General features: G+C 42.5%; 1 protein-coding gene across 5 annotated transcripts in view; it reads left to right on the top strand.

Moving 5' to 3' along the window:
- The first annotated feature begins 498 nt into the window (after positions 1 to 498).
- The window catches only part of nrxn3b (neurexin 3b), a 331,545-nt gene continuing 316,593 nt past the window's right edge, over positions 499 to 15,450 (top strand). For 2 of the 5 annotated variants that reach the window (XM_040017562.1, XM_040017563.1), the window contains exons 1-5: positions 499 to 781; positions 4,788 to 5,899; positions 10,993 to 11,010; positions 11,406 to 11,432; positions 13,662 to 13,673. In XM_040017562.1, coding sequence (XP_039873496.1) covers positions 5,203 to 5,899; positions 10,993 to 11,010; positions 11,406 to 11,432; positions 13,662 to 13,673 — 754 coding nt within the window. In that variant the 5' untranslated portion in view covers positions 499 to 781; positions 4,788 to 5,202. The remainder of the gene's footprint in view (positions 782 to 4,787; positions 5,900 to 10,992; positions 11,011 to 11,405; positions 11,433 to 13,661; positions 13,674 to 15,450) is intronic. The other 3 variants (XM_040017565.1, XM_040017564.1, XM_040017566.1) reach the window with 2 other exon arrangements.

Genomic DNA, 15,450 nt, shown 5'->3' with positions numbered 1-15,450 from the left:
GCTCTAAACCCCTATGGTGAAAATTAAAAACAAAACGTCACATTTTCACTCTGTGCTCTCTTTTCGCCTGGGTTTGAAAAACTGCACTGAAAGAAACCAGACCTTCTGCCCGGAACAGCCCCCAGGAACATTTAGAATTGTGTGTATTAAACAAACACACACACACACACACACACACACACACACACACATACATATATATATATATATATATATATATATATATATATATATATATATATATATATATATATATATATATATATATATATTACATATTACATATTAGGTGGGCATGCCATGCACTACTTTTGCAGTACGTAATTTGCTTCTCGTAATGTCTCCTAAGCGCGCAAGCAGCCTGAATTACATAAAAGCCTAGCTTAAAAATAAGGAATAAATAATTTTCCTTATTGGTAATTTGTCCCGAGGGGCTGTTGTCTCTGCAAATGGAGTAACCCCCCCACCCACTGTGCTGATTACTCTGAAGAAGGCGGGTCAGATCGTCAGTGTGGGAGAAATCCAGGGGCCCATCAACAGTAGCGCTGAGTGAAGCAGAGCTGAGAGATGCGCGTTCACTGAGCCGGAGGAAGGAGCACGGCTGCCTTTTCCTCCACCGCGCCTCACTTATAATAACCGCCTCATCACCACCATCAGCATCCCACTCTCATCAAGAAAGGCTCGGGTTTGTGGATGGGATTTTGGTCTGGATTACTATAATTTGCAATATTTACGCGCGGGGCTTTTGTCCGTCCGGAGTCTCTGCGTGGAAAAAAAAAAGGTAGGAGCAGATTAAAACTGGTTTAGTCCTGTTTTATTTTAATTTTATTTATTTTTTTATTCTTTCCCTCCCCACCACCATCTTAATACGTTATTTGTTTCTGTGAGGATGCTTAAGTTGCGGGATTCTGAAGTTTTTCTGAAAATATTCTGCGAATTTGATGTGACTTTGAGCTGAGATGAGGAATTAGGCGCAGTGGGATGGCTTGGATCGTTAGAATTTTGAAAAGCCTTCACCCGCAGTTTAACACTAAACAGTGGGTAGGTCTGTGACGTGAGGGAGATAACGTGGACTTATTAGAGTTGATTTTTTTTTGTTGTTGTTGTTGTTCCTTTTTAAAGCAAACAAATTCGTAGGGAATGAGCGAAGCGCGTAGAGATGGAAAGTTTTAGCTCACCGAATCGCGTCTCTCGGTCGGAGAGAACAGCGAAGGAGGAAACTACCCCGAACTATTCCCGTTTTCTCGACAACTTCACCCACGAGTCCTGTTCAAATTTCGCTTCGTAATTTCCAAAAGCAAAGGTTCGTAAGCCCTCGAGCCACAGTCAGACTGCCACCGTGCGAGAGGCAGAGGGAAAGCTTGAGCGCGGCTGGGGGGGAACATGTAGCCCGCTGTTTTATTCATCCGTGCGGGCTTGCGGGTTGGGTTTCTGGCAGGTTTTAAATGTTTCCTATCATCTGAAGGTTTAAAATATTCCATTAAGGGATGAAATTACTCATGTGATCGATAGCATCATTTTCTGTTGCACTTACATTGTGAAAGCTCGGCCGTGCGGAATTGAAATGTCCACCGGGGCTTTCAGCAGAGACTACAGCATCCCTCTAATTTAATATTTCTGCGAGAACTTGTGTCTCTAAGCTGACTGCAGAGTTACCGCTGATCCCGTCTCTGTACCTTATTTACTCTAAATTATTGCCGGTGTTTTATAAAAGTCTGTTTACTGAAGCCCACGTTGGATTTCGTGATGCATTTAGGGGCCATTTGCTCATCTAAAATCTAAATACTGGGCTATTTTTTTCTTAACTGCAACATCTGGAGCCCTGCACAGATGTTCAGCGGGAGCGGAAAGAATCGTGTCCGTTCCTGCTGGTGCCAGATTGAAGTTTATGCTCTCAAGTTTTGCACTGAAGCTTTAAATGACTTCACTTTATTCCCGGTTCACCCTAAAATTCCCCTTCTGCTCCCTGCGCCCCACTTCCTCTTACCAGCAGTGGACTTGGCAGGTCCGGACACGCTTCTAATGCAGCATACCCTCGTCTGCTGTGACTGCTGTCGGATTAAATCGCTCCTCCGGGCTGCAGCTTGTGATGGACAGGGAGCACAGCAGGGGGCTGAGGGGGTCTCCAGTGCGTGATAGGGGCTCGGCTACATTACAAAACATGCCTATAAATCTGCTGCACCGAAGCCGGACCTGTCAATGCATCATTTATGGGCAGTCAGTGAAGGTATCCCATACAGGTCATCTCATATCCTGCACTATTTAATAATTCAATGTGTATATCCCGGAAAATATGTGCTTATTCTAGCAGAGCAAGGTAGCTATTTAGAAATTATTCCTATTTGTTTAACAGGAGGCAGAAAAAAACAGGTTTGGGTTTATGCTAGTTAAACAGAGTACTTAATTAAGAAGCCCAAAACAGCTTGTTAATTTTTCCTTTTTCGCCCTGTGGAGTGAGGACTGCTGGGTGCTCTCAGGCATGCTGTTAGCTGAAGGGCATCTTTCATAACAAGCCTGCGAGGAAAAGTGTCAGTAACATATTCTGGGTAAAACTCAACTTGGCACTACGTTAGCTTCATTTAGCTTAGCTTTGAGGTGGAAAGATTTGGATTTTGAGCAGGGCTTATAGTCAGTCGAATGTTAAGTAGTTAATGTCATGGTGGGCAAATGTTGTTTTTAAAGTCAGAATCAATTAAAGGTGGAAAAAACCCCTATTGTAAACAGCTGAGTTTAACACAATGATATCTCCATAACTGCTTGAAAGAGAATATGTTAGCATTGTTAGCATTCAGTGTTAAAACCATGGTTTGCAGGCTATAGGGACACCCGATATCGCAGTTAAGCAACACACACACACACACACACACACACACACACAATAACTCATGTTAATTGAATAGAGTCCAGGGCCATTTTTTTTATACCAGGCAGGCATCTCAGATTTCATGGGCATATTGAGCCTTGCTTAGTCAAGGGACACAGCACATAACACTCTTTTATAGTTGGTGGCTTGGGTTGATGCAGTAGCGTTCAGGGTGATTTCACCACACAGAACCTTTTAACCTCTCTGCTGTCTCACAAAGGCACTTTTAAGACAAAGACAGTCGTCCAGCCAGGCAACCCAGCGTTGTCAGAGAGACAGAGTCAGGTACACTCCTGCACAGGGACACACATGCATGTGTACACGGTGCATTAGCATAGGTATCAGTTTCTACAATTCAATAGCTTGCCTGCTGCAGCAAGATTAACTATTCAGGGCAGGTGGTTAAAGGGCCTATTGTGTTGCATGGGTCTGTGCTACTGTCATGATTGGACAATGCGTTTGTCTGGTGGGCAGCCCAATACCAAAACAATTGCAAGGGCAAAGGGCTGGAAGAGTACACACACGTATAAGGTTTCACCATGTGAATCATTCCTGGCTCTGCAGAGCAAAATCAAACAGAACTAGATGAGTACAGGTGTAGCGTACAAAGGCCAGTGAGCTAGTTAATATTCAGTACCGCTGTCATCTGGGTTTGGGTGATGTGAACAAGTTAAAAACGTATTCACTGAAGGAAATTTAGAAAAAGAATGCTAGTGGTGGGATTTGGAAATGAAGTAGCACCATCGTAACATCTTTCTGTTTATGATTGCAATCCCCCAAAGATACGCAAGTGAGAAAAGGAGAGTGGCGGCAGATAATTAGTCATATTTATCAGGATCCCAGCAGGCCCTTACAGACAGCAGGCTAACGTCTGAGGCTAAACACATGCTCCGGCTCACCTCCATGGATTTCCTCTCATCGTGGAATCAGCAAGGCAACCCAGCCCAGTAGATGGACTTTATTTATTTGTGTATTTTTGGGAATTCATCTCTCAAACGAAGGCTTTACAACTATAAATGATTATTTGAGTGGACCTTCAAATAAAATGAGTAATTGGCAGAAATAGAAAAGTGCATAAAATGGTTGTAAACCTTTAATGGGTGTTCAGTAGATATTTAGTGCTATTTAATGGCCACCTAGAGAGTCAAATCCGCATTGAATGGTGCTCTCAGTATCCCTTCTAATTCATCTAAACTCATAGGCACAATTTGCCTAATTGCTGTTTTCCCTATTCCACCTCCTCTGAGTGCTGTTTTACATCTGAACCAGCTTTATAACTCTAGTTTAGGTTGGCATATTTTAGCAACACTAAAGAAAATCCCTACAGTTAAGCCAAAAGCTCACAGACAGTGTTAGTTTGACAAATGATGTTTCCAAAATTCTACATTGTGTTGGCTAACTAGATATAGAACATTACAGGGTTTGTCAAATGTCTACAGGCAGGGGATCTCTTACAGAGGGGGTCATTTTCCAAGGACACCCCACCCCTCGTTGTCCTAGCAGTGATTTAGCTGGTCAGGGATTAGGGGTGTGGATCATTTGAAATATTTCCTGCATAGCTAACTGGCTAATAAACCAAAGTACACTACAACAGGAATGGTTGATTGTAGCCTAAGAGGAGTGAGTTGTTTCATGACAGATTGTCATGATGTGTCACAATCATATTAATTTCTATGGGCCCTAATAGGATGATGGAGTGGACACAACATGCTTGGCATGAATGGGTCTCATTTGTACAGACTTAATTGATACAACATTTTATAACCTTTAATAAGAATCTCTGGACTCCTCTTTGTTATGTTTCATTGGGTCACATATTTTATTTGTGTCACACATCCCCTTGCAGGTGGTTGCTTTGTTTTGCTAGAAAATAGAGATTCATCTTAAAGAAATGCATTCAGTGCTGTCTGTTCTTTCCCTGCAGTTTAAACCATGGGGCGTGGAACCGGACCAACGATGACTGTTCTGTGCTTCAACCCAGGAAACCGCCTTAAAGAAAAATCACAAGACACAGCTCTGAATCACTGACAAAACACGCTACGGCTCACCTTTACCATAGCAATTTTACGCGTTTATGTGGAAAGTGGATTTTTTTTCCTTTCCTTTTTTGCACAATTCTCCATAGATTTGGCAGTTGAGATAAGATCCTTTATCAACGTTAGATCTGCCTCTCAGATAAAAAAAAGGATATTGCGCTGTCTGCCTGACTAAGATTATCTATGTGGAATATAACATTCAGCAGAAAAAGCCCGGAACTAAACCATTATCAGATGTTCATATCACTTTGAGGATCTGTCCCCAGTTCTCACCCTCTTCTGAGCTCCCTGTTATTCTCTACCATGAATCCAAACAGCCTACCTGGATTTTTCCTTATGCTGCTAAGTACCATGCTGGGCCTAAGCATAGGCCTGGAGTTTACTGGCTCTGAAGGTCAGTGGGCTCGCTACCTGCGCTGGGATGCCAGCACCAGAAGCGACATGACGTTTCAGTTCAAGACTTCAGAACCAGAGGGCCTGATGCTCTACTTTGATGATGGCGGATATTGTGACTTTCTGCTTCTCGCTGTATCTGAGGGTAAGCTGCAGCTTCGCGTCAGTATCGACTGTGCCGAGACCACCATCACCTCAGATAAGATGGTTAACGACAGCCGCTGGCACTTTGCAGCCATCAACAGGCACAATTTGCGGACTGGCTTGGCCTTGGATGGCCAAACCAAGACGGAAGAGGTGCGGCCTCAGCGGCAGTTCATGAATATTGTCAGTGACCTCTTTCTTGGAGGCCTCCCAGGGGACATCCGCACGTCTGCCATCACCCTGCCCTCCGTCCGCGAGCTAGCGCCATTCAAAGGAATTATCACAGACCTCAGTTATGGGAGTAAGCTGCCCACGCTTATCAATAGTCAGAAAGTCCGCTTGGAGATGATGGGCCTATGCACAGAGAACCCCTGTGAGAATGGTGGGATCTGCTCACTGGCAGACGGAGAACCCTACTGTGACTGCTCCAGAACTGGATATGTAGGTCGATACTGCACTGAAGGTAAGAGGGCTGGCTCCAGAACCTTTCTGTGTCAAGCACGATTGCTGGTTAAAATTTTGAAATAAAAATTCAATGGGATTCCTTACAAATGCAGACTTCAACTAGCATCACATCTGCTGTCTGCTTCCAGGTATAGCGAAAAAAAAAAAGATTATATGATTACCCTTCATATTTGCTTTTTTGTTTTTTTGCATATGTTGCATCATTAAAATCATCTCATACCATGTGGCTGTAAGCAACGCAATAAATCTCAATACAAGCCTCTGAAAATTAGATTCAATTTCCATAACTGTGTTGCTATTCCCGCTGCACCTAATGCGATTTGTGCCACACCAAACTTCATTTATGAAATGCCTCGAAAAATGTGCATTGATTGCACAACAGTGTAATTTATATAAAGCAGGAGCATCTATACTCTGGTGTGTTTGAGCGGTTTAATGCAATTCATGCAGGACACCCAATGAAAATACCGAGGGTTTTGTTGCTCTTACGGCTTCTTTTAGAACGTCTTCGTATTTCACGTGGGAGTTAAATTGGAGATGATGTTCTCAGCATTTCTTCTCCCTTCACAGTTATTACTTTTGATCAGGCAGTGGTGGATATGGTATTAGCTGATATGACTAAAATTACAATACTGAGTTCTCTTTTTTTCCCCCTATTAAATGTATTCAGATTTTGCAAGGACCTGAAGGTACACAAAGTTTGGTTGAGAAATAACTTCATGTGTTTTTCTTCTGCTTCTGTGCCAAGGCCATCGCTTTATTTGGAGAGTGTAATGAGATCCAGCTCTTTGAGGATATTCCACCTTATTCTATCATCTTCACACCCTAAAAGCTTTAGTTATTAAAAAAAGTTGTTTTTTTCTAATTGATACCTACGTGATCTGACAAAACTTGCCACTGGTCTTTCCCTTTCTTTTCAGGAAATATATATATATTTAAAAAATAATTTCACTATAGACCAAGCTTGCTGCTGCTGCTATTTCATGTTAAAATCTCTCATTGTTCAGAACACCCTGCTGCTTTACAGCCTTGAGATCAGTGCTAGCTGATGCCAAAAATAAGTTGCTCGTTTTTTTGCTATTCCATTCACCACAACACAAAATTTTCTCTTTTTTTCCATATTCAAGAAGGGTAACCTTTTAAATACACAGTTTCACCATAACCTTACTCGCTTAACTATTTGTTTACGTGTATGGATTGCAGGAGATCCCTTTGTGTGAACAGACCCATGTCAAATTTCCTCCCCTGCTGACCCACTTCCTGCCTGTCTAAATCAAACTGACACGACTGAGGGATGACTCCATTTTGCCCGAAATCAGAGGAATGCTCACTGAACGCTAGAGCGCTAATGACGAGCTATTTTAAACTGTATCTAATACAATTAAAATGTTTGTTTTTTTAAATGTCATCACTGCAGCGTGCCTTTAAAATGTGATATTTTTTTTGCTGTCTTTTGCTTCCTAATATGCACCAAAATTTGCTGATCAAATGAAGCTGTTCGGACGTCAGATCACGAGTGCTAGCCTGTGGCGTTGTTGAGGACAGCACGCGATGTGCTGGTTGCAGAGCAGTCGAGCAAACGGGCTGGACTTGACCTCTTTTCGCTTCATCCCATTTGCCCGCTGCCTGTGTCGAACAGTCGATAGAGGAGGAGCAGGAGGCCTGTTGGTCTGAGGGCTGACGGTGGAACTGTGACATCTTTGTGTTAGAAAGGCCGAGGTTTTAAGACGACTCAGTCGGGCGGTGGTCATATCTTAGCTGCAGGGCAGAACGAGTCCAATGTGTGAATTTACCACTGGCCTGTTGTACCCTAATTTGTCACAGGAAATTAGCTGTTGGACAACAAACCAACTCATGCTTACTTCCTTCTTCGTCCTTCTATCCTTCTATTCAGGCATCTGTTCTTCATTTTCCTCCGATTTCAGGCTATAAAAAAAGGGGAGCTAGGGGAGGGTAGTCAAGTTAATTCCCCAGCTGAACTGACTGCTGCTCTTTTCTGCTCTCCCATTAACTGATGTGGCTGATTGTTGATTATGCCACAGAGACTGGGAACCATAATTAGGAGGATAATGAGAACAGAGATGGCTAATTTGCCTGGAAAATGCCTGCGCAAACACTGCCGTCAATTCAAACTGTCTGTCGGCAAACTCGTGAAGAGTTCTTTTACTGTTATGGCCACATGTCCACAAGTGGGCAAAGTACTTGTTGTTCATGCGGCGCTTGAGCACAGAATGTTTTCAGGGGATGTTCGCACACCTGTCCCGTCAGTATACTGTGATCATGCCGTACATTAATGAGCAATGAAATTAGCAATTTGTCAAATGTGTGAATATGTATATGTTACATTGTCAGATGCAGGAGTCCGGATGCATTTGCATTCACAGGCATGCGCGTGAATGCACGCGGATGCAGGCGAGGCCCTGGAGCTGCTCGTTAAAACGGGCAGATGGCTGACTGGCTGAGTAGACTGGGCCTTGGAAGAGTTTTCCCAGCCGTGTTTTTAATGGTAGCCTGCTAGCCGACTGGCCTGGAAGGGAAAATACAAGGACTGGGCAGAATTCACATGTGTGATGAGAAATGAGCAAATGGGAAAAGTGGGATAAAGCTTCTGTTTGCCACTTCACTGAAAAACATCCTTCTTGTTCCCACACTGGTATACCCCCCCCCCCTCTTTTCTCATCTGTCATGAATTAGTGGGGGTCAACCTTCTGCTAAGGCATCATCATTTCACCGCAGTGATAATTATGAAATGGTTCCGTTCTCTGAACGCCTGCAAGCCCTTCAATGCTTTGCACCATAAACAGTTGGCCATAAAACACATGCTCAGTCTCGCCTCCTGTGTGGATCAGGATGTATCAGTGTGGCTAACTGCGTCATGGCGCATGGAGTGAAATTAGACAGTACTCGCTCTCTGCATGCGTCGACCTTAGTGTGCAGATCTGTAGCTGTAGCTTTAGTACTTGACCTTGTCATTGATCATTCTTAAACTGCTTCTTTAAGCACAGCCATCGTTATTATTCTCCTGCTATTCCTTGTGCAAATATCACTGTCTTTAATAGAAACGATCTGGATGTGATATCTCTTTCAGTTCAGCTAACTTAGCAGCGGTGACATTATGAAATCTCTTGAATACCTTGTGGTTTTTCTGGTTACATAAAGGTATGCAGAAGGTCAAGGTTGTTAAGAGCTGCACAGGATTGTTTAATGAATATGTAAAAATGATCATCCATGTCCTCTTTCAGGATTCCACATCCTGCATTTGTAATGAGCAGTTTAAGGACCTCCTTTTTGCTTAAACAAATATGCAGGGACTCGGTGGAAGGTTAGTAATTGAAGGCTAGGGCAAGCAAACTGTTAAGTAAGTGCTGAAATGGTGCCTTCGGGCTTAGCTTTGGGGATTAATAAACAGACATGGAAAAAATGACAGTTACAATAATCTTACTATAAAAAGTAGGTCAGCGAGAAAAAAATGGTGCAGGGACTTGCCTGATGCCAGTGCACGGGGCATTTGTGTCTAGTGCCCATGCTGAAAATTATGCTTGGATTTGAGTGGTGAAGCTGCTGGTAAAATAGAGCCAGGGATTACGCTCGGACCACATGTCCTCCACAGCACATTGGCTTGTTCTGAGCACCGTCGCGACAAGAGAAAAGGTTTTATCTACACGGAAACTGAGCATTTAACACACGCGCACGCACCATATCTGGACACAAGCATTTGCACAGTCAGGGAAAAAAAATATGTGTACCTGCTGATTCAGGCACATAAATTCAAGCATTAAGTTCCCCCCCCAGGATCATCTCCTGAGAACTGGAACAGTGCTGCCGTCCATCAGCTTCTACCCTCCTTTCCCACACTTCCACCCATCGCCCTTCCCTTTCCTCTTCCAATGTCATTTTTCTTGTGTGGGAGGAGAGGCAGCATCCATTTTAGACTCCCTAAAGGAGACAGGAGGAAATCTTCACCTCGTCTTCACCATCCCCTGCTGCAGAATTTGCCTCCCTACTCCTCCTCTCAAATGATATATCTGTCGTGGGTTGAGTTTGTTAAATTTAACATTAAACAAGGACTTAAAGCTGTCAGGGAGGCGGGTGGGAAAAAAACGAAACACGGAAATCCCTGGATGTATCTAGTAGTACGAAACAGGCCACTCCTCTTTGTAGACTGGGCAGAGATCAAAGCGCATCGCTAAGTCACATTAATATCTGATATCTCGCGTTAGAGCCGATATTTAAAATGTCTGATGTAGTCTGTCTTAATTAAGATGTGTTTAATTTTCCTCTCATCAGTTTTTGATGCTCTTTGGGGGGCACCGATTACAAGCGCGAGTATTCCTATTAGGATGCGAGCTTCAGGTTTGTGACTAAAGAAGAATAATAAATATATAACAGACTCAACTGATGTTGAATCCACTCAGTCATCTGTAATGTTGCCTAAATCACACTGGCATGTCTGAGACCCACAAGGTGTCACTGACGGGTGAGCTCTCGGTGAGGATGTTTGCCGCGAGCGATGAAGCTTAACGTGCGGCTTTTTTTCTTCTGTTTTTGTAATGTTGCCGTGCTCCACTATTAGCTACACCGGGACTCCCACTGTGAGCATTCTTCTGAGAAACCACAAGGGGCGTGTGATTGTGGGTGAGCGATAAGTTGAAGAAGAGGAGGTGGAGGAGAAAGGCATGGGTCTGAGAACAAGCAATCCTGCAATCCATAAAACTCACACCATAAATCCTCAGCAGCGTGGATTTATGCATCATTTTACGTGTTCAAGGGACTCTGTGTGATGCGGAATATTATGCTACAATGACAATATTCGAAATGTGGAAGAGTTGTTTGCACAAATGTCGATCTGGATCCCGTGGGGGCGGGACAGATTCAGTTTTATGCCTTTTTCTTTCCACAGGTGTTCACACTGAAATAGTTTACAATCAGACATGTCAAGAGGGCGCCTCTTTGCTCCTTACATGATCGCAAGTGTGTTAGGGGTTTGGTTTTTTTGCATGTGCAGATGCAACATGCAAAAGTGGTTGTAGAGTGTTGCTAATGCGATGCTTCTCTTTGCTCTCTCTCTCTCTTTTCCTGACGTTTCCACAGCAGTCCTGAGAAAACCAGGTGAGTCTCCAGGCAAATGAGGTCACAGCTTCAGTTTAACTGCTGCAGCCATTCACGTCCCATCCAGTTATAAGTTATTTATGCATTCACCTTTAAAACGCAAGCAAATTTTTTTACCACAAGTTCTGTTTTAACTCTTAGATTTGACCTTTATTCAGCAAACACCCTCCACAGTTACTTTACATTCATGCAGACTGTTCCTCGTATAAGTCATTTGTCTGTTTCAGTGGAAAGCTTTCGAATGCACTTTGGGAAGCTTTGCCTTTAGTGTGATAGCCATTCTTTGCCATTATGCAAAGCATGCACAGTGACAATACAACTGTGGTATTGGCGTGTTGTGTTTTTTCTCAATTTTTCCTCTCTGTTCTCCTGTCTGTTTGATTTTTCTCTTCAAGGCCTCGCACACCTGAAGGCAGAGCAAGGTACTCTTTCCTCTTTCTTTGTAGATATCTCTTTTATTTATTTGTTTTTTAGCTCACTAACCCCTGTGTTGGTTGTGAGCTGTAAATTTACAGTGTGCGCCTGCACTACCTGTCCGTTTGCATTTGCGTGTTGCTGTGCGGCTACTGCAGAGAGGTGGGGTGGGGGTGGGGGGATGACTGTGTGTGTGTGTTTGGCGCAGAGGGGTGCACAACAGCATGGCATGTCCCACATCTCACCTTTGTGTCTCTCTCGCTGTGCTCGTGTGTGTCCTCAGCCTCGTTTCATCCAGGTCTCTGTGTATTACATAATTGTGTACTACTCTCACTTCCACAGCAAACAAGCAGTGACACGGTCCACTGTGTGGGAGCGGGGATGGTGGGGATGGGGTGAAAAAAACAGGGAAGCTCGGGGGTGGGGTTGGGGGTGGATAAGGAAATCACTGGAATTTGGGGAGACAGCTCAGAGGAGGAAGAAGCTTATCTGGGATAGAGAGGGGTGAAAGGGAACAATAAGGATCAAAGAGTGTCAAGGTAAGGTGCATGTAGGAGAAATAGTAGCAGGGTTTGCATTCATATTTGATGAATCTGCAGCAACACAATTTACACTCTACATCCACTGCCAGTGTAAGATAATATTGAAGTCTGGGTGGTGGATGGGTGAAGACAGCAGAGCCCATTTCTGAAGTGGCACATTCATGGAATGTGAATTACTATTACTATGATTAAAATGGACGGAGCCGCTTCCTTTCTGTCGGATCAAATTCAGTAAAGCTGCATTTGAGAATTTATTTTTTGGAATAAGCTTAAAAATCTCAGCGTTCACAGGCTCTTAGTTACTCTGCAATTTAGATTTTTTTTTTCAGATCTCGCTGGCTTGTTGAAAGGGAGTCTGAGACTTATTGTATTTCAAAATCAAATTCAATCTAGCTCTCCAGGAGTCCAAGGTTATTAAGTTTGGCATAAAGTAACTGTGACTTTTCTCTAATTGTGCCCAAGTGTTTTCAGCCTTCTCTTACCTAAACCGAAGTATAACTGTGTGCCGATATTACAGAGAAAGGATGTTCGTTCTTGTTCTTGGAAACAACATTTGGCCATGGCTTCCAGTCATATGACGAGTTTGGAGTTTGCTCAGCTATCATGAGCAAACTATGGCTTATTTACAGTACCGTGCAAAAGTCTTGAGCCACCCATCATTTTTTGAATATTTTGCTTCCAAAGAGCCAGACTTGTCATTTTTAACCTCCTAAGACCCGAACTCCTCCACAGCATGCATTTTTAATTTCTCTTGGATATTTGAGCTGATTGGGTCCTGATGAATGTAAAAACAGAATTACCAGATTTTTTTTTTTTTACCAAATTTTTGTTTCTAAGAAAAATGAGAGCCACATATGAGGATATTTGTTTCAAATTTCAATAGAACAGTAGCAGTATAATGTCCTCGTAAGTGGATATCAGGCCCTTGTAGAGCAAAATTGAGTATTTTGGTCTAAATAACCCAAAATGTGATGTCCACATATGTGGACGCAGGTCCTAGGAGGTTAAAGTAGTCTTGAGCAATAGTTCTCCAGGTCTTTCTTTGGACAATAGCTGCGTTTACACCCAGTTTCAGTCCAGTCCTTGTACCTGAGCATTTTCACAGCAATGTTTTTTGTTTGTTAATCCACTTAACAAATCTATGGACCTGAATGAATCATTCAAACATAAAAGCACCTCCTGACCTGTGTTGTGTCTGCACATAATGAATAACTTAGCAAACAACCCATTTTTAACTCTATTAGCAGCAGTTTAAAACACAAAAACATACATTTTTTTGAGAGTTTAGACACTCTTGAGGAAAAAAGGTAGTTTTCCCAAATAGTGACTTAGAAAAATATAAAGAAATGACTTTTGCACAGTTCTGTATATATACTTCAGCCAAAACTATGACAAATAGCCAGCGAAAACCTTAGCCGTAGACCTCAACTCTATTAAAACAACACACAACGGCATAAACAAAATGAAATCTAGAAAAAGAATTGTTGAGATTTTGAAGTGTCAGTTGTGTGCTGCCCGTGTGCGCTTCTCCCATTACTGCACAATTTGCATGATTGTCAACATGTTGCATGCAAGTGTCACAGGCTTTATGTAGACTAACAATAGCTTAAACCTACTTTTTGTTGTCTTTTTCTGGTGCTCTGCCTTGGATGACACTCTTCCTTCTTTTATCTCTACGGATCCTTTCTCCTCTAGGTAGAAGCAAAGGTACAGCAAATCCTTTTTTCCCTACTTTTCTTTCATCTAAGCTGCGAGAGCTCTCTCTGTGTGTTTACATTTATGGGCTGAATTTTCACTGCCGCTTATTTTTAATTCACTTTGAGTGATTATTTAACATATTCATTTGCTCATCGTGGGAGGGAGCCAGGAAAGTCACAGGACCTGATGCTTTCCAGCTAACGAGCGGCCACAGTTATCGTTGCGTGAACGATGAATGAGTGAGTGGAGAGATGAGAGAGGGTGGAAAGAAACACAGTGTCAGTATCGCATACTAAATGAGTCTCTCTTAATTATCACGTTAAATATAAATGATGAGAAAAAATGGATTAATCATTGTCTTAGCAAGCAGTAAATATTAATAATAGCCTGTCTGTGTAAAGATGCCTGTGTTGTGACAGTTCTGTGTCTCGGAAAAAAAAGAGTAATTGGTGAATTTGACCTAACATTTAACTTCATTTAAATGAGGCCATAGAAGCAACCTCTGTGTAGTGCAATTGTGCAGACAATATTCTCATTCTACACTGATCAAAGCCATGTGGCCCGTTTTCGTTAGTTGTGTGTGTTTGTGCGTTTTTACAGGATGTCCTGCCACGTTTGTGTGCTTCTCAGCGTCATCTTGATTGATATCAGTTTTAATGAAAATAGCATATTTCCTCATTTAAAGTAGCTTGCATGAGATGTAGTCATGTGCACAAGTGTCCCATGTTCACAACAGTGGATTGGTTTGATTGATTGTGAGCCCGCCTTCTTAGCTACTGTTGACAAACCTTATCAGTCTTTCTGTTCTTGCACGTTGCATATTGCTGTTTGCTCTAATAACGGGGGCGACTTTGACACTTGAAACTTCGAGTTATTTTGGAATCAGTCACTCCTTGCTTTCAGCAGAGGTAAGCAACAGCAGGTTTTCTCATTTTTAGCCTGCAGTCATTCAATTTACTGACTGAAATGACTGCAGGCAATTTGATCAGCTTAGTAGATTTGATCAGCACTGCTTGGCTAATTAAGCTAATGGTAGCTCCTTGTAATTAACACGGGTTCGTGTTAAAATTTCATAAAGAGAGTCTTGTAAAAAGGATCTGAAAGAAGAGCTATTTTGCTCATTTGCACCTTCAAATTTTCGTTTGTAGCTTTGCATGGTTAACAGTTCAAAAATAATCCTCATTTCTCTTTCACTGGGTTTTTGTGCAGTCCCATAGTTCATCCTCTGTTTTAGTTCCTCTCCCTCAAAGCCTCTGCTTTCAGACAGCACACACAAACACAGCTGTGTGCCATGTTCAATATGAGCATCCACCCTTTTAACAGTATATGTACTATACTGGTACCCTTTATATTTACCCTTGGCTTCATGTATCATATGGTCAGTCTGAGGCTACGCGTTCCTAAAGACAGTAGGCAAAAATATAGCATCCTACATGAAAAAGGCTTTCTGGATGAAACTTTGACAAATTTGACACAAACGTCCTCAGATCCATCAGTTCAGTCTGTCTCCTAAACTCTGATAGCGGTCAGGATCGGTTTTCACACGGTGGAAAAATGTTACAGTGGATGTGAACAACCTGTAATCTTACAAAGTGATGCAATCTAGTGATTTCCTTGGTCTTGGATACGACGCTGGGTTTCTGCTCTATGTAGTAAGCAGTCAAACACACTATATACCATCACTTATATTTTGCTTTTGTCTTTTTGGGCCACAGTAAACTCCATACCCCCCACTGTTTTGATACAGAGGTGATAGTTCTGCAACTTCCATCACATCGTTAAAAAT

This window comes from Simochromis diagramma, unplaced genomic scaffold, assembly GCF_900408965.1.
Source record: "Simochromis diagramma unplaced genomic scaffold, fSimDia1.1 OVJJ01000802.1, whole genome shotgun sequence".
NCBI classification, from domain to species: Eukaryota; Metazoa; Chordata; class Actinopteri; order Cichliformes; family Cichlidae; genus Simochromis; species Simochromis diagramma.
This window is presented reverse-complemented; position numbering and strand designations above follow the sequence as displayed.